At 40.3% G+C, this 20016-nt stretch overlaps 1 protein-coding gene across 7 annotated transcripts in view; it reads right to left on the minus strand.

Moving 5' to 3' along the window:
* Window positions 1-20016, minus strand: part of ptprea (protein tyrosine phosphatase receptor type Ea) — a 302508-nt gene that overhangs the window by 54091 nt on the left and 228401 nt on the right. For 5 of the 7 annotated variants that reach the window (XM_072239403.1, XM_072239404.1, XM_072239401.1 and 2 more), the window contains 2 exons: window positions 11568-11640; window positions 4825-4898 (listed from right to left, as the gene is read on the minus strand). In XM_072239403.1, coding sequence (XP_072095504.1) covers window positions 4825-4898; window positions 11568-11640 — 147 coding nt within the window. Of the gene's footprint in view, window positions 1-4824; window positions 4899-5406; window positions 5515-11567; window positions 11641-20016 lie in introns of those variants that run through there. The other 2 variants (XM_072239406.1, XM_072239405.1) reach the window with 1 other exon arrangement.

Here is a 20016-nt window from a genome sequence, read left to right on the forward strand (position 1 = left end):
GCTATACCTTTCCAGATATGAAGCAGGTAGATGAAGTCCAAATTTGCTTATACATGAGTGCTTTTGATTGCTTAGGGAATTCACAGACAGAGGTGCTATCTGTCTAGCTAGGTTATTGGATAGATCAGGGCGAGTGTCAAATAGCTTTGAACATGGGGAGAATTTTTTTTAGAAAAGCTTCAATTTTTTTCATTCAGCTCCTTGTGTTGCCTGGATAGATCAAAACATTGAAGATTCAGGAATAATTAAAGAGGTGAAAACCTGGGCAATGTGATTGCAGAACTCATCCCCAGCAACATCTAATTAATATTACAATATTAACTATAAAAGCAAGCACTTTCTAGAATCCCTAATTTAGTATGATAGTTAGTTTTGCCTCAAAAAGAATGAATCTGAGGTTGGTACTGTCAATTAAACTTCTATGATTTTTCCCAAGAGATGGAACAAGGAAATAAAATGAAAGATTTCATTATTAAAGAGATGATGATTTCATCATCTTTTTCTCTAAAACGTTTAATTTTTGTCACAGGCCTATAAAGTGTGTAATAAAATGTTAATTTGATCTCAGTCACATTTGTACAATATATTCACTGATGTCGATTATATGAAATATAATCAGAACAAAAAGTATGCTAAGAGAAATGTGTTAATCTTGTCTTGCGGAAAAAAATAAGACAATACGGGTTTGATCATTCCTGTTAATTTAGAAATCTCATTGTATAAGACTCTATTGTTCTTTATGTATCAGTTAATATTTATGAATTAAGTTTCATAAATGTACAAATTGGTGAGATCATAAAAAGGTATGATAAAATGGTGTTGAGCAATGGACCTGGAGATGCAAATCACGATGACTTTTCTATTACAGATCATTAAATGTGAGTAATTTCAGAATTCTAATGCACCTTTTGAAACTTACCAATGCAGACTGACATTTTAACAACCATACAACCACAGCAGACCACACACACACACACACACACACACACACTCACACACACACACACACACACTCACACACACACACACAGAGTAATATACATGCTAACATCTTTCAACTGCAGAGTAAAGCAACCCAATTGCAGACGGGAGCCCTGATAATCACTAATTTGGAGATTGTTGTTTTATATATATAGTCCTCTCCAATTTGCCTTTTAATATTCAATCTTCCAAATGTTTCCAAAATGCCACTTTTACCTGCTCCCTCTTTTCCATATGAAAATGCCTGCATCCTTCTCATCTCAAACACTCAATAAACACCATCCTAGATAGGCCCTTATAGGACGGTAACCTAGCCTCAATTTATAAGACCTTAAGAATGTGAGAAGCAGAAACAGTCATCTCTTTCGGCCTTCACGCCTGTTTTGTTATTCAATACAATGGTGCCTGATGTTTTACACTTTCCTGCACTGATCCCATATCCCCTGGTTCCCTTAAACACACGACACAGAACAGTAGGACACGGTACAGGTCCTTTGGCCCATGATGTTCTATCAGACTTCTAACCTTTGGAAATCTCTACCTGAGCGGTTTGTGGAGGTTCACTCAATCCAATTGCAGGAGCTATGGTATCTATTTTCCATCTGTATTGCACTTCCAGCTGCGAGTTTTACTTTGAGGAACAGTAATTTGTCACATAGGTTTGGGCCTAGCAGAGGTAATGAGTATAGTCACCCTTTGTGCCGTTAGATTAGTTAGAGAAAGACTGAGCAGGGGATGAATATTTTTCTGTTGACTGCTAACTTTGCTATTACACTTATATCACTAATTCTGCAAACTTCGTTAATATCGTTAATTTCATTATTGCTATTTTTGAATGCTTGTCTTTGTTGGTTTTGTAAGAGAGGATCAAATATACTTTGTTTGACCTGGGACTCATTTATTTGGAAGTACATCATACAGTGTTAAATCTCTCACTCAATCTCTCAGCAGCTTTGGTTTTGGTACGCTAATCCTTCCCTCCCAAGTACTCTCCATTTTTCTTTCATCCACGTGCCTACATAAGAATCTCTTAAATGTCCCGAATGTATCTACCTCTACCCACCATGCCTGCAGTACATTTCATACGCTTACCACTCTCTGCGTAAAAACACTTACCTGTGACTCCCCCCCATACTTTTCTCCAATCACCTTAAAAGTATGTCCTCATATATTAGCTACTGGCTGCCCTGGGAAAAAGGCACTGGTTTTCCACTCTAACTATGCATCTTATCATCTGTCAAGCTGCCTTTTACCTTCCAAAAATATCCAATTAATTAATATCCAAAAATCTGCTTTTAATGTATTTTGTGATTGAACCTCCACAACCCACTCAGGTAGGGATTTCCAAAGGTTAGCTACTCTACAGCTGAAGAACTTTTTTCTCATACTCGTTCTGAATGGCTGACTTCTTATTTTGGCACTGTGATCCTTGTTCTTAGGCACCCCAGCCTGGGAAACATCATCCTTGCATTTATTCTGTCAGACTTCATCAGAATTTTGTCTGCTTCAGTAAGGCCAGCCTTATTCTTCCACAAGTCCAGTCTGCCGAATCCATCCCCAGACAACAAACTCTCTCATCCAGATGCTAAATTGGTGAGCACCTCTATCAGACAGATGTGAATCCTTTCTTAGGGAAGGAGACCAGACCCATACATAGTACTCCAGATGTGTATTAGTGCAGGAAAGCGGCAGTGAGGTTAAAGATCTGCCATAATCTTATTGAACAGCAGCGGAGGCACAAAAGGTGAAAGGATCTACTCTTGCTTCTTTTATTTATTTATTTTGTGTTAAACTTATTGAGATATGTGGAGTAGGCCCTTCCAGCCCTTCGAGCTGCGCCGCCCAGCAATTCCCCAATTTAATCCCAGCCTAACTACAGGACAATTTACAATGACCATTTAACCTACGAACCGATACATCTTTGGACTGTGGGAGGAAACTGGAGCACCCAGAGAGCATACAATCTCCTTACAGACAGCAGCTGGAATTGAACCTGTGTCGCTGGTACTGAAAACGTTGTGCTAACCGCTACACTACCATCCCACCCTTTGTTATGTTCATATATTCTAACGTTACAGCACTACAGCCTTAACAGCGTTCTCAAATGCCTGCTAATTGCTTTATGAGACAAGAATAAAAGGCCTACTTCAAAGCCTTCAGGAATGCTGGTTTCATGCCTCCTGTGCTGTAAAATGCCCTTGCATGGAAATTACACTTATTTTACGACCATGAAGTAGCAGGGTGTAACTCAAAATGTTTTCACTCTTTGACAATTTCTTTGGAATCAATTTTAATTACAATGTTGCTGTTAGAGGTTTAAAAAAGCCCATTTAGAAAAAAAATCTAATTCCTTGTATCAGAATTAGAGATGGTCTCATTGAAACATAAAATCCTCACAGGTTTGACCAAGAAGATCCAGGGGTGATGTTTCCTTTGTCTGGGGCAGATGGAAACAGAGATCATATTTGCTGCATCTACATGTTTCATGCACAAAAACAACTAAATCCCTCCTTATTTTATTTATGTGCAGTCTCTCTTCATTTAGATAATGGTCTGCATTTTAATTTTTCCAACCAAAGTGTTTGACCTTACACTTCTTTACATTAGGTTCCAAGCAGATTCCCTTATGACGTTCAAGAGGGAAGTGGATAAATATATGCTGGAGTAAATTCTGCAAAGCTTTGGACAAAGGGCCATTTGGTGGAGTTAGTGATGTGCTCTAGTAGAAGTGATGGGTTGAACGACACCCTTCTGTACTGTAATGTTTCTATGATCCATTTCAATGGCTTAGGTGCAGGACACACCGTGGTATGAAGTCCTCTTTTCTCGAATGTCATCTACACTAAATATTAATTATATTTCTGTGATTTATTTTCATAGGGAAATCAGTAGTTGGGTGCTGTTCTCAGATGGATGTTCCCCTTGCATAATTCATGCCATGTTTGGACACTTCATGTACAGGAAAGACCATAAGACCATAAGATATAGGAGCAGAATTAGACCTTCAGCCCACTGAGTCTGCTCTGCCACTCCATCATGGCTGATTTATTATCTCTTTTAACCCCATTCTCCTCCCTTCTCCCCGTCACCTTTAGCACCCTTACTAATCAAGAATCTATCAAACTGCACTATAAATATACTCAATGACTTTAAATATACCCAATGAAATAGGTAATTAAAGATGACGTTATATGCCTCAAGGACTATAAGAACAAGATCACATCCTATGTGCGATTTCACACTCAAAAATTAATCTCTGGGTGCCTGCTCTGTAGACAACCTTCTATAAAATAATTTTTTAAAGTTGGGTAATGTTTTTGAAACAGAATGCATTTTACCAAGAATAATCATTTCGTATACAGAGACATTTGCCACTCTCTTGTCTGGTTTACTTGATTAATTAGTAGCAGGAAATGCAACAAGCTTTAAGTATGATTGCAGGCCATTCCTGTGTGGTTTTGAAGCACGAGGGTTATGCTGTGCATAACTTGCGTCAGCCATTGTCAACAACTCAGTTTATATCTCAACATGCCTCAGTATGTATTTTAAATCCAGATTTGAAATATAGCTGAAACGCAAAACTCAAAAGTATAAAATCAAAGTGGAAATACACATATATTCATCTGGTACATCTGTCCATCTCAATTTAAAGAAAAGGTTACAGGTTGGATGGGAGTTTGTTTGTTTCATTAGGTTGAACGGACAGATATTCAATTTCAGAGAATGTCCTTTTCCTAGAACTTTGACTAACATTTTCCTTCAACTTGATTGCTGATAAAGAAAATAACTATATGTTTCCTGTTTATATTTCATATTTGCAGCAAAAAAAACAACTCAAATTACCTTGTTCTTCTAAAATACCATTTGGAATCTTCTTCTCGCCTCCAATGATGACGTCTTTTCTTTTTCTTATTAATCTTAAGGAAAACATAAACCATAAACATCTATGCAGAAATTTCCAATTTCATTAAAACATTTGCTTTAAAGTGAGATTAATATGATTATCTTTTTAAGTTCACACATTTAATTTGGTTACATTTAACCTTTTTTAATGTGGTGACTTGATATAAAATAAAACTCAGCTATGAGGTGATTTTCAACCATAGGATTTGAACAGATTAATCTCTCAGAAAGTTATTAGATATAAATTGTGCAATATTTTTACAAGTTGATGTCTGGAAAAAGATCAACAAAATAAATCCAGTTGTTCAACAAAACATGCCCGAGAGAGAAAGCTAGAAATCTGTTAGGCCCAGGCAAGGTTCAACCTGCAGAAAAGGAAATGAGTAACTGAGTTGAGTTAGGAAGCAAGTCTACACAAGCAGCTTAGCATTAGTTGTGTTAACACTCGTTACCCTTGTGAAAGGAGCAGGAACCTTTCAGAATTCTGATATGTCACGTTCAAGTTATCTCTGTCTTCTGTACCGTAAAAGCCCGTTTCCTCCAGACAGTCTCAGTGCACCCTCTTGGGACCTTATCAACAGCATCAGTGTTTGAATTGGTGGGTTGGGCGTTGAATCTTGATATTTCCTATTCGGTGGCAACACAAGTTGTACTGCTCCACCTTTTGGCGAATGAAGATTTTAAATCTAGCTTTGCTGTACCTCTGATTAGTCATGAAGGATGTGTGCATTTCTTTTGTTCCTTGCGTTTCTTTTGTTGGTCCAAAACAGGAAAAAAAAACTAAAAAAAAAGTAGCTGGGGTATCTCTGGCATTGACCGCTCACTGGAAAAATTATGCAAGCATTTGTTCTCACATTCCATATGTAGAAACAATTTGGTCATTGTTCCATGAAACGTTATGTCAGTTTTCTGATCTCAGTGCAGTTTGCTAATTGGCTTCACTTTTATATGAGGGAAGTATTATTAATGCAAATGTAACTTTGTATATGTTCATTCAGGTAGTTCAATAGTGTGAGAGAGCACGGGTGGTAAGGAGGAAATTAGTGCTTAGGGGAAACATGACTGTCTGGGTTTTACAATCTGTTAAATAATAATATTGGCCAATTCTGATGCTCAACAAAATTACCAACAAAATCCAGTAATTTTATCATCTCAGATTAATTTAATTCTCATTTGGCGGTTGGGTAACTCCAAAGCCCACAAACCATGATGACATCAAGTTAAGCTAGCAGCCAATCAGCTTGAAGAATTCTCACAGCCAGTAATATCAGGAAATATGAAAATGAGGACCTTAAAATAGTGCTGTGGTATTAGTTTGTGTCACAACCTAACAAAGCAGTTTCAGAGAGATGTACGCCCTGTCGATCTATTACCAATTCTTGTGGTTGTCAGTACCTACCCTGGCAGTTCGACCTCGACAACCAACTCCAGAGGAGTCTTGGGATGATACAGCAGTATACTTCCAGCTGTAGAGCAGTGAAGTCACTTAACAAATAATTCTTGCAATAATTGGATGGGTATTGTGAGGGAGTTATTCCAGAGGTTTTGGTAGTCTTTTACTGCAAGCTCACACTCGCATATAAGATGAATATGCTTTTACTTAAAGAATGCTATGCTGACCTCATACTTGGCCCATATTTCAACTTCGCAGTCCCTTGGAGTCAAGGATGACTTACTTCTAGGTTTTGTGGATTTTGAGTGGTTAATAAGGCCAATGTTGGAACCTCAAACCCTTCCACAGATAGGATAGGAACAACTGAAGAGGCAGGAGGTGGTGAAGTAGTTCATTCCTCCTGCCACACAGAATGCTGTTCTCCCAATGTATGGCCTTGATACTCCCTTTGCCATCCCAAATGCCACTTCTTCACGAGAAGCAGTCAACGGCCAGAGATCCCAGAAGCCAAATGGATGGATTTTATTTCTTTAAGACGGATTTGAGCACCTCTTTCAATTCTTTCCTCTGTCTACTTGCTAATCTCTTCCATGACAAAGCTTTCAATAGAGTGCTTATATTGCCTGTCTAGCTTTGGGCATATGAATGCGGCTCAAATGAAAATGCATAAACCTTAATCCCGTGGAGGACACAGACATTGGTTCATTTGTCCTTCTGTCCTATGAATATAGATGATTTTGTGGATCATTGGTAATAATTTTTGACTTCATGCCATGCCCCAACAGCAGCCATTTCCCAGCTCCGCTCAAATAAAATTGTAAGGGCTATCTTTGCTTCACTATTTCTAGTGGGTATTTGTAATAGAAAATGAATTTGTAGTTAAAATAGTGTCTTCTGATAAGTGATATGGAGCATCTAATGCTATGTAAATGAATGGGCTTCATTTCTCCATAACCCATTTATCCACTAATTCACACCAATCCCGACCCTCTGGTCTTTACAGACATAATTTGGTTTTGAGCGCCCCAATGTTTTAAATATATTAATCCCATCTTCCTCTTTATATCTATTCAGTATTCTCATTCTCTATCTGTAACCAATCAAGCTCCAAATCTCCTTCTTAAACCATTCCATCATTTTCTTTTCATTCAAAGGCTTTTTACAATACACATTTCATTGGCTATGGTGTTAGTTTTCTCTCCTGACATCTCCTCATTCAAATCAGATTTCACCTTTTCTCTGTGATGCAGTTTTAACATGCTGTAGGGTTTCACTGCTGTGTAACATGCTGTAAGGTTTCACTGATAATGTAATGGTTTCTCTGTAGCAGCAATGTTTGGGTTATAACTAGAGATAACTGGGTTTGGAATGCTGTTGTTCTATCTTGTGAGTCTGGAAGAGAGATTTTCGCAGTCTATTGCCGGGGAGAGATGAGGAGAGAAGACGCAAATGGAGAGAGTTGGTAGACCGCTGGACGGGGTGGACTTGGAACGAGGATCTGAAGGGCAGTGACGATCGGAGGAGGTCGATGGTGGACGATCGGCTTATCAGTGAGCTCCAACATTGCGCAACAGGCTGTTTAATAAGATTGGGCCCCTTTTTTTCTCTTTTTTCATTTCTTTACTAACCATATAGTCAAAGTAAGAATTATAAAGCTTAATCGTTTAATTGTATATTGTGTACTGTTTGCTATTTCGGGGTACTGATTTGTAACAGGGGACATACTGCGCAGCATCCACCCAAACAAGATTTCTTAAGTTTGGCCGGGCTGGGGGCTATCGCCCCCTATATTAAGCCGCTAGCCAAAGCAAGAGTTACAATTGGGAAAAACACCTTCCAGCTTCAACATCTTCTCTACCAGCCTTCTCTTCCAACCGCAGGAACCAGAGAGTCCCCAGTTGAATGACTCAGCGGTCAACTTTCTCCCCTTTTCCAATAGTTCCTCCCCGGCGTGTCTCACAGGGGCACTAGACATTACCATCACCGGGAACAAATGCGCCGGGGCATCACCCGCTTGAAGGTGACCTCCCTCTTCGTAGTGTTACTGACAATCACTGCCATCCTGCGTTTCTGTATATCCGAGGGCTTCTGCAATTCAGGCCTCACCAGTCCCCCAGCAGGAAATCCTGACTCCCCCCATGGTCTTCCGGAGCGTCCACTAAGAGGGCTTCTCTCCTCAGGCACTCTGGGAAATTTGGGGGTCCCCATCACTCTCGCTACTTCCTCGGGCTGTACCACCACTGGCTTCGACTGGGTGAACCACACAGTCCCTCGCTTAAGTTCAGTATCCGGCCCAATGCTGCCACGCACTTCCTCAAAAGCAGCTCGAAACCCCAGGTACATGGACAATGTTCCCAGTAAACTCTCACCAGCCTTCTCCTTGCAGGCCCCCATGAGCCTCCTCACAAGAGGGGTGTTGGTCCCCACCAGAATTGAAATGCTGCCCTTCTCAATGGGGCCCAGACAATCCAGCACCAATGTATCAAGGAGCTCAGACACTCCCACATCGGCCTCCGAGAACTCCAACTTCACTGACAAATTACCGTCGTACGGATAATCACGAGCACTAATCCCCCAGATCTCCAGCGCCCTGAATGGTGTCAATGGTAAATGCTTCAGATACTGGTTGTAAAACGAACGGTACAACAACGTGACCTGCGACTCCATGTCGAGTATGGCTTTAGCACAAAAACCCTCTAATCGTCGTGACACACTGGAGCATGGACCCACTAAACCTTCAGGAGTTGGGCCGTTTTCTTTCAGGGGTTCCGTGGTACATTGCTGGGAATGTGTTCCCCCAGAGACACCAGGCCGTTCCCTCACTGGGTCTCTTCTAGGTTTTCCCAACGACTCTCCCTGCTGAGGTACCCGGGGGCTCACTCTCCTTCTGGCGTGACACCTGCTGCCAACAGCCCTCTGTATTTTTCGTCCCCTTGGGGAATCCGTCCCTCCCCCATCAGCTCCATCACATGGGGGGGGTGGTCACACCCGCTGATAACAGGCGACATATCTCTGTTCTCAATTCTGCCACAATCTCCTCTAGTGCTCCCTGGGGTAGGACTTTTTATCCAAATTAAGTGTGTGTAGATGCTATTGTTGTTGGTCTAGCTCTTACCCAATCTCTATTATCTTTTCTGGACCACTAGATTGTGGATCAACATGCTATTTCACTGCAAGGGTTTGCACTCATGATCAATACAATAAACATGAGAATTTAATACACATAGATCTATAAACTAAACTTCCAGTAATAATGTGTAACATGAATTCCTGGAATCTAAAAAGAATCTTTTTTCTCTCTATGGCGTAGTATTTTGTAATGAGAAAGTTTTAATTAAAGATCTGCTAGTTAAGTTGCCTTAGGGAACAGTGAACATAATATGATAGAATTTTACATTAAAATCGGAAATGATTCAGTTCAATCTTAAACCTGAATGAAGCAAACTAGGAAGGGATGAGGAACGAGTTGATTCTGGTAGATTGGAAAACTGCATTAACAGACATGACAGTGAACAAGCAATGTTTAATACTTAAAAGTATAGTTTATAAGTCACATATTTTGCTTTACAGCAAGTAAAAGATGAAATGGTCCAGTCACTGCGACAAGCAAACCTGAAGATAGTATTAGATCAAAGGAAAAAGTAATTCAAATTTTGTTCAAAATAAGCAGCATATCTAATGATTAGGAATATATCAGAATACAGCAGAGAATAGGTCATTGATAATAGAAAGGGAAACTAGAATACAGGAGTATTCTGGTGAGAAATATAACAACAGATAGTATTGTAGGTTTTCGCAAATAAAACGAAGTGAGGCATTTTATGTTTAATGAAACCCGTAACGCATTTTATTGAACTCCAAAGCCTAAACACAAAAGTGTGCTAAAGATCCTTACATAACCATGCCATCATGTCAGACCAGCTTCTTAAAGTGAAACCCCAATTCAATGTGGTTGTGAATAATACATACAGGAGAGCTTTAGAGGCGTTGGTGTTCAGAGGGCCAGGAGAACGTTATAATGCAGATACAGTACCGATCAGAAAGGTGAATAGTAGACTAGGCTTTATTTATTGCGGAACGATTTAAGTAGAACAGTAGAGATGCCTTTCTCTGACTATGCAGGTCCCTGGTGAGACTATATCTGGAATATTGTGAACTGGTATCCCTACACAGGAACAGATATATTTGCATTTGTAGGTGTGCAGTAAAGATTTGCTAGATTGAATGTGTGAATTCCGGTTTTATTAAAGAAAGCTCCCTTGAGTTTAGAAGAAGGAGAGGAGCCCTCACTGCAATGCATTAAATTCTTACAGAACTTGACGAGAATGATGTTCTCCTTGGGTGTGGTGCCTAGAACCAGGTGCCTTACTTTTAAAAACTGGGACAGCAATAAGAGGGAGTTTCTTCGCTAAGGAAATGGTAAGTATTTGGAATTCTCTACCTAAGAGGCTTGTGGAGGCTCAGCTCCTGAATACATTCAATGAAGAAGTAAATGGACTTCGGTTATTATAGAAATCATTAGATATGGGGTTAGTGCAAGAAAAGTGCAATGAAGTAAAAGATCAATTATGGTCTTATTGATGCTGGAGAAGGATTAGAGGCCTAATGGCCTAGTTCCATTTATACACTGGGCATCCTTACTTTCTTATTTCATGGTAACATGGTATTAAGATTTTTAAAAAATGTCTTCTAATTCGTTTTGTTGGACGTCTTTTTATATCTCCCCCTTTTTGGCCTAGAACAAACTAGAAGAGAGTCAAACCTCAGTGTTATTCTCCACCTCTAAAGGCTTCAGAAGCACTGGTCTTATGTCTCCCAAGTCCAAGATGACCTTGTGTAGAATTGAAGCCTTTTGTGTTTTGACCATGACACCTCCGGGAGTAACTCAATGTGATTTACTTCTTAGGTAATTCCTTTGCACTCAGTTTTAATTAAAATGTTCACCCATTTAGATAAAGTAAAACATTCTGGCTATGTTTAGATACAATAAAATCCACTGTATCAGCAAGAGTGTGAATAGCAGATGATGTATAGGAAGTACTAAGCTCCCTTGTCAGTACTGCAGGATTATTAAAAATGATTGGCAATAGATGAGAATAATGCCCTCACCATATACTTCATAAATCTTGAAAACAACTCATTAACACTTTACAATGGGGAGCTTAGTATGAGCTAGTCGTATAATATGCAGTAACATTTAGATTGCATAAAAAATCTTAGCCCAGAAAATGAAAAATACTTTCCACAGAGAAATCATAAAAATTATAATATGAAAAATCCAAAACCTTACCGCAAATAAAGAATAGTTGCGATTGAAATCACCACCAGTAGTGGCACGATTACATATACAGCAATGTATGGATCTAAAGAGAGAAAGTCATTTTGAAAACAGGTTTAGATGCATTAAAACCAGAATTTTTCAGTAAATATGCAACATGATATATGTTTCAGGTTTAGTGGTTAGAAGTCAGAGTGCTAGCTAATCTTTTCCCTATTGTTCCTCCCCAGAAGACATATACAGCGGTTGGGCTTAGGAAGCCTCAAATACTTTATACTTTGTACTTTATTGTTGCCAAACAATTGATACTAGAATGTACAATCATCATAGCGATATTTGATTCTGCGCTTCCTGCTCCCTGGATTACAAATCGAGGCATAATAACATAGTCATGTGATCTTTCTTCCTCTTTTACTGAGATTTTTAGCAGTGATATTCAATCACATGTTCAGATCCAAGATGAGATAGGCCGTACACAAGGAGAGTCGCACAAAGGCTGCTCCTCTGTGATCTCCGCAGAGTGGAGATGATAAAAGAAATAATTTAGAAGTGAATTGAAGGTGGGAAAGGATGGGATGAAAAGGGAGTACAAAGAAAGGATGGACAACATCATGGGATGGGGAAAGAAAGGAGGAACACTCATGAGGGAGATTGAGCGGATTGTGGGGAGAAAATGAAATGAAAAATAGAAGCTGAAGCACACAGATTGGGTTGGCGTTTGAGGAAATTAGCAAGATGGGAAGGGGAAAGTTCAGGTCAATTGAAGAGACAACCAGAAGCACGCCAGTTTTGTTGTTTGGGAAGACAATTGGGAGAGGATTGGCATGCCTAAGGATAATGGCAGATGGCTGCAAGAGTGGCTGAAGGTAAATGCAGGTGGGAGCATTCACTTGGAAAAGACACTAAAATTGAGCCTGCTAGAAAAAAGCTGGGCATCTCAAATAGCCCCAGTGATGGTCCAACAAAAGCCGGACGACTATTAAATTGAGCTGTCACATTCACCTTTTTAAGGACATCCTTAGTGTGCCATACATACATTTCAAACAAATTTGCACAAGCAATGTCAGAAAAAGTATTGCTTGTTATTGTAAGTCACTGCATATGTCTGGCAGCCTGAAACAAGCTTTGACCTGTGCCAAATGGAATTTATACAATTCTGAATCACAAAGCACAAAATATATTGAACCATGCTTTAGAGTTTCTAGGCACAGAATTTCTAGAATTTGAAGGACTATTTACCACTTCTTCACTACATAGTCCATAACCCCTTGAACTATATGGCTTATATTTTACAGGAAGTTTTTGGAAAGCAATTTTGGAACTAAGTTAATACATTCTGTTATGCAATAAGTTTCTCATACATTAATACAAATAAAGAAAACAGAGAACATTCTTTCCAGGATTAATGCACAACTATTATTGCCATTCACAGAGAATTAAATCTCACACTTTGTGCTGATTAATCTAAACCCCACCACTACACCATTCTGCTGTCTTGATCTGTTATAGCACATTATAATTTATTCACAAAATAAAATCCTGTGATACATAATCTTGAGATTAATGTTTCATGGATGCATCAAATTAATTGTAGGATATCGTTTAGAAATGTAACTGGTTCAAGATGGGAATCAGTGAAACCCAGAACTACACATTTTAAAATTCTATTGAACTGTAACATTAGCACGATTAATGCTCGCTGTTATGACTGGGTAATGCTGGTGATAATCTCAAATCTCAGTCAAACCCTGCTCCACCATAGTTGTTGCACAATCTTCAATGCAATCAAAGCAGCATCAGAGACCTGGTAATGCCATGCTTTTTGGGGTTGATGTCACAGGAGGATATTCAGCCTATCAAACCCATGGCAACTCTCAGAGTACTCCCATTCGACCAAGTACTTCTTTATAACCAGCTAGAGTTATAGAGTCATAGAGACAGGCAGCATGGAAAGTCTCTTCCACACAACTCATCCATGCTAATTAAAGTCTCACTTACCAGTGTTCGGCCACTTCCCTCCATTTGCCTATCAAACCTCCATCCGACTCCCATCGATTTTTCTACCACCCACCAACACTTTATAGCTGCAATTTATACCTGCCAATTAACCTCACAACATGCATATCCTTGTGATGTAGAGGGAAATGAACACCCATCAGATACCAGGTTAAAATTCTCATCCGAATTGGGGAAATCTTACTGGACAAACTTTTTTTTGAGTTAGTCTGTTCATATCCACTGCTATTTTCAAAAAACAACATTTTATTAAATGATGACTCCATGTACACTTTACCAATTTAAGCATAACAATAAGAGCAGTACTGATGTGATCTGAAATCTTACTTGAGCACCATTTCCTCACCACTAAGCATAAAATCTGAGCTATGATTTCTCCATCAGAAATTTGCAAAACAAAAAATGAAAGAACCCATGTGGAGCCAGATTATTTGCAGAGTTGGATCTCTGTACATTAATTATTTAAGTCCTTTTTTTAAAGCACCTTTTATCGACCAATTGACTTTTTCTAGCAACTGCCTGTTTCATAACGTGTTTACCGATTGAATGAATTTTGTACAGTGTTCTTTAATAGTGTGGGGCCAGTTCAGGATGTTTTAGTGAGCAACATTGTTGAGGTAAACAGTCCACATTGTCATCACAAAATAATGAAGCAGCATGCCAGGACATGCTGGATCAAAATTCACAGATTACAGTTGTAGGGCAGCAAATTCCAGGCACAACTTTCAATTTCCAACCTCCCTTGTGAAAGACCCAGAGGCAACGTCTGTTGTTTTATCATTGTTGCTATACGCAATGAGCTGAATTGTGCTGCCTGCGGCTGATGGCTCCAAAGGGACCTGCCAGCATTCAGGGCTCACTATAAGATGCTGGTGCATCTGTCACTCTACTCCATATGGACCTCCCATAGAATATGAGAGCCCATTATTTGACTGGACATTTCCAACCTAGAGGTTAGGAGGAAAGGTTGTTTTTATAAACATTATTTCTTAATATATTTACTTACTTTGGGAAAGAAACATCTTCTTTAAATAATCAAAAATAAAGTTGTGGTAATTGTTTCTGAATATTATATTTGAAAACTCTTTTAAAGCTTGGTGAACTTTGATGGGAGAAGATATTTCTCCTCCATCCTTACCCCTTTGGATGTTTGCGCATGCTTTGCAGGGGAAGTGGCACCTGTGGCCTGTTTGCCAGACTGTTAGACACCTCCGAGCTGTATGGCTCAGCCTGCTTAGCTTTCCTCATCAGTCTCAGGTAAGTGAGAGCAAACAGGGACCATGGGTGATGTGTCTGAACAGAGTACCAAGTTCAGCATGAAATAGCTAAAGCAAAATTTTAAACACTAGCATCCACCAAAAGAACAACTGGTAGTCACACTGAATGGATTTATATTTCTTGCAGACAGGAAGACCTGATATAGTTTTGATAATCAAGGATACGCATTATTTTCTGTTTTTTTTGTCTGTATTGCCTTCCACAAGTACAACGGACACACAGTGGGCCTTCGTGACTGACAGACTAAAGGACATCTTGGTACTATTTGACCCAAGCAGCAAGAGTAGAAAGGTGGCATTCTCACAGCACAACTTCAACCAACAGCGCTTTTTTTTCAAATGGGAAATTCAAATTAAAGAAAATGATTCAAATGTTTCAATTTAATATCAAAGAATGTATACAGTATACGACCTGAAATTCTTAACCTTCGCAGAGACATTCATGAAATAAGAAACCCCAAAGAATGAATGATAGTAGCTCAGAACCCCAAAGACCCCTCCCCCCTCCCACACACTAGCACCAGCTGAAGCACCACTTCCCCACCACGCAAGCATTAGCAAAAGCCCCAAGAGAGATGTTGATCTAGAGTCCATCAAAAACAGACCATTACCCAAAATTCTGCCTTATTTGTGGGTGGGGGGAGATGATATTTGTTGTAATGTTCTGGAAATAGCAGTAAATTAACCCAGCATTGAACTTAGAAATGAGCAAAGTTAATTTGCTAAGATATAAAATGCTTCTTCTAATTTTTGAACCAGAAATAGTGATGTTTCCTTTTTAAATAATAAGTTTATTCCCAAATTTATTTAAAAAAATCATTAAAAATAGTAGTGTAGTTGAAATGCAAGAATACGTCAAGGAAACAGATACATCGATTGCTGCAGGTTGTAATGCAAATCTATCAACTTTCATCGTGGGAACACATGATCAAAAAAGAATGACAGCGTTTAGCATATGAAGTTCCGTTTGACAGCACTGAAAACCCGAGGAATCCCATTTGGTTTGCACTTACAATGTGTGCATGCACTGACTTTCTAATCCTCTGCCAACCACATGTAATTCTCAAGTGTATAATTCTCTAGGGTATAAGCCTAGCTCGCACATATAATGAAATGCTCTTCAAGCCCCATTCCTGGCTTAGCTGGCTGTCAAAACTCTCGAAATCTATGAACATCCCTGATATGCAGAAATATCCAAAATTGTCTAGAAGTTAAATTAAGTTATTGAAGATATTAAAATAATTGAATATTTTAAAATATTTCACTTGAACCTCTCAAAAGAAAAAAAAATTAAAAACATTCATCAACCCAATTTACTAATAATAGTAACCCGGATCTCTATCCATTGAAATCAAGAGTTGCAGTTATTGGATTAGTTAAATCTGCAGTTCCAGCAGGCTGTATTTCCAACATATTTATTGGAAAGTACAGGGAAAACACTCTTCAGCTGGCTGTAGTCCAATGAGGAGATAGAAACATAGAAACATAGAAAATAGGTGCAGGAGTAGGCCATTCGGCCCTTCGAGCCTCCACCACCATTCAGTACGATCATGGCTGATCATCCAACTCAGAATGCTGTACCTGTCTTCTCTCTATACCCCCGATCCCTTTAGCCACAAGGGCCATATCTAACTCCCTCTTAAATATAGCCAATGAACTGGCCTCAACTGTTTCCTGTGGCAGAGCATTCCACAGATTCACCACTCTCTGTGTGACAAAGTTTTTCGTCATCTCGGTCCTAAAAGGCTTCCCCTTTATCCTCAAACTGTGACCCCTCATTCTGGACTTCCCCAACATCGGGAATAATCTTCCTGCATCTAGCCTGTCCAATCCCTTTAGAATTTTATACGTTTCAATCAGATCCCCCCTCAATCTTCTAAATTCCAAAGAGTATAAGCCTAGCTGATCCAGTCTTTCATCAAATGAAAGTCCTGCCGTTCCAGGAATCAATCTGGTGAACCTTCTTTATACTCCCTCTATGGCAAGAAAGTCTTTCCTCAGATTAGGGGACCAGATTAGATGTAACCCCCATCACTTGTCATGAAAATAAGAAAGATTGTGCTCCATGGGAACTATAAATTCACTAACAACTGAGGTGACAAAAAATGTTACGAGCTTCTTATGGAACTAGTGACATCACCAGATAAAGGGAGCCCACTGTCATTTTATATGAATGCTGTCGATACAATCCAAATCTAAAAAAAGTAGAATTATGGAGCTCTGAAGGAGCCTAGATATTGAGTCGTGAAGTCCAAACACAGAAGTGGTTCGGCAAGGACATATCATACAGGAAATTGAGGGACATATCTGCCACCACTGTAAAGCCTCACAGATAGGTGGCTGATAACAGGGCAGAGACTACAAAGCCCTGGACTGGCATTACTGATATCAGTGAAGCAGATGAGTGGTATGGGTAACTGCTTGACAGCATAAAGGTGGAGAGTTACCGATATTTTGGAAGCTTGGAGTTCAGGATCTAGTGGCAAAAGGAAGAGGAAGAAGAAATAATGAAAAACATTATGATGTAAGACATTATAGCCAAATAGGGGAATAGGGGAGTTAGGTTAAATGAAGTTAAAAGGGATGAGGGTTTAAATTAATGGACATTAAGAGGGATAAGGGTGGATGGGAGGCCAGAGCCTGGTCTTAAAGATAAAGCCACAAAGATGTTGCAATCAATGATCAAGATGGTAACTGTCCTTATTCTCCATAGATCACATTGTGGTTAAGCTCAGTGTAATTTGAATTTGTACTAACAGTCTCTAGGCACAGCAACACTGGCAAGATGATCACTGATTGTTCTTTGTTCTTTGATTGTCTATACATGCCCAAACATCAGACTGGATATGGGACACTCCTTGTTAATGCTGGGGTAAGAGAACAGATTAGCCATCAGTTTCTTTCTTGACCAAGTGACCAAAATGCAAGGTGGATGAAGGTTCTCAGCCTGAATCGTTGACACTTTATTCCTCTCCATTGATGTTGCCTGACCTACTGAGTTTCTCCAGCATTTTGTGTGTATTACTCTGAATTTCCAACATCTACAGAATCTCGTGTTTATGGATTACAATTCAGAGTGCATTGAACCTAACAACAATCCGAACATTTGAAGAATAAGGACAATTACCATCTTGGCCTTCTGGTAAAACGGCGGAGCATACTAACGCAATGGCCGCTCAGGGCCAACCAATGGTGCTTTCTCTTTGTAATTTTTTTTTAACGATCCAAAGACAATTCTACTCCATCAGGTACTGCAGGCCTACTCCATCAGTGATCGGAGTAACTGGACTGGTGTCAGCGGCGGAACTGGCCAAGGTGTCGAAGGGGCAGGCAGCGATGTTGGAGAGAGGGTTGGCCGAGGCGTCGAAGTAGCTGGTCAGGATTTTGGAGGAGCCAGTAGGGACATTGGAGGAGCCTGCTGGGATATTGGAGGAGCTGGTTTGGGTATGGAGGAGCTAACCTGGCTGCAGATCCCTACTCAGAAGCTTCGGAGTTAGTGTATAAGCGTGGGCAACTGTCTTGGACGTTTCACTTGCGATCGCAAGACTGTTGGACAGTGATAATGTAAGTTGATGCAGACCTGTTACCCTTGTCTGGTGGAGGGACAGACAACATGGCAGCTATGCAGCCTTGGTTGTAGTGATGACCAGGCCTCAAGCCTTATAGTCATAGTCATACTTTATTGATCCCAGGGGGAAATTGGTTTTCGTTACAGTTGCACCATAAATAATAAATAGTAATAGAACCATAAATAGGTAAATAGTAATATGTAAATTATGCCAGTAAATTATGAAATAAACCCAGGACCAGCCTATCGGCACAGGGTGTCTGACCGTCCAAGGGAAGAGTTGTAAAGTTTGATGGCCACAGGCAGGAATGACTTCCTACGACGCTCTGTGCTGCATCTTGGAGGAATGAGTCTCTGGCTGAATGTACTCCTGTGCCCACCCAGTACATTATGTAGTGGATGGGAGACATTGTACACGATGGCATGCAACTTAGACAGCATCCTCTTTTCAGACACCACCGTCAGAGAGTCCAGTTCCATCCCTACAACATCACTGGCCTTACGAATGAGTTTGTTGATTCTGTTGGTGTCTGCTACCCTCAGCTTGCTGCCCCAGCACACAACAGCAAACATGATAGCACTGGCCACCACAGACTCATAGAACATCCTCAGCATCGTCCGGCAGATGTTAAAGGACCTCAGCCTCCTCAGGAAATAGAGATGGCTCTGACTCTTCTTGTAGACAGCCTCAGTGTTCTTTGACCAGTCCAGTTTATTGTCAATTCGTATCCCCAGGCATTTGTAATCCTCCACCATGTCCACACTGACCCCCTGGATGGAAACAGGGGTCACCGGTACCTTAGCTCTCCTCAGGTCTACCACCAGCTCCTTAGTCTTTTTCACATTAAGCTGCAGATAATTCTGCTCACACCATGTGACAAAGTTTCCTACAGTAGCCCTGTACTCAACCTCATCTCCCTTGCTGATGCATCCAACTATGGCAGAATCATCGGAAAACTTCTGAAGATGACAAGACTCTGTGCAGTAGTTGAAGTCTGAGGTGTAAATAGTGAAGAGAAAGGGAGACAAGACAGTCCCTGTGGAGCCCCAGTGCTGCTGATCACTCTGTCGGACACACAGTGTTGCAAGCACACGTACTGTGGTCTGCCAGTCAGGTAATCAAGAATCCATGACACCAGGAAAGCATCCACCTGCATCGCTGTCAGCTTCTCCCCCAGCAGAGCAGGGCGGATGATGTTGAATGCACTGGAGAAGTCAAAAAACATGACCCCCACAGCGCTCACTGGCTTGTCCAGGTGGGCATAGACACGGTTCAGCAGGTAGACGATGGCATCCTCAACTCCTAGTCGGGGCTGGTAGGCGAACTGGAGGGGATCTTGCCTTGGGCTTGCTTGCAGCTGCAGACCACGTGAGAGACACGGAAGCATTGACAGCATGGAGTTCGAGCTTGGCTGGGGCCCGGCCTCTCCTGTCGGTGCTGCCCTACCATGTTCAAGCGGTGAAATGACAGGCTGACAGTGCCATCAATTGCCGGACTTTATCGCTCAGGGTCTCGGACTATATATGTTTTTTATTCAAGTGACTATGTTTCTTTGCTCACTATTTTGGTTATGTTACTTTCTACTTTTTAATGTTTGTT

This window comes from Mobula birostris, chromosome 21 (assembly GCF_030028105.1).
Source record: "Mobula birostris isolate sMobBir1 chromosome 21, sMobBir1.hap1, whole genome shotgun sequence".
Taxonomy (NCBI): Eukaryota; Metazoa; Chordata; class Chondrichthyes; order Myliobatiformes; family Myliobatidae; genus Mobula; species Mobula birostris.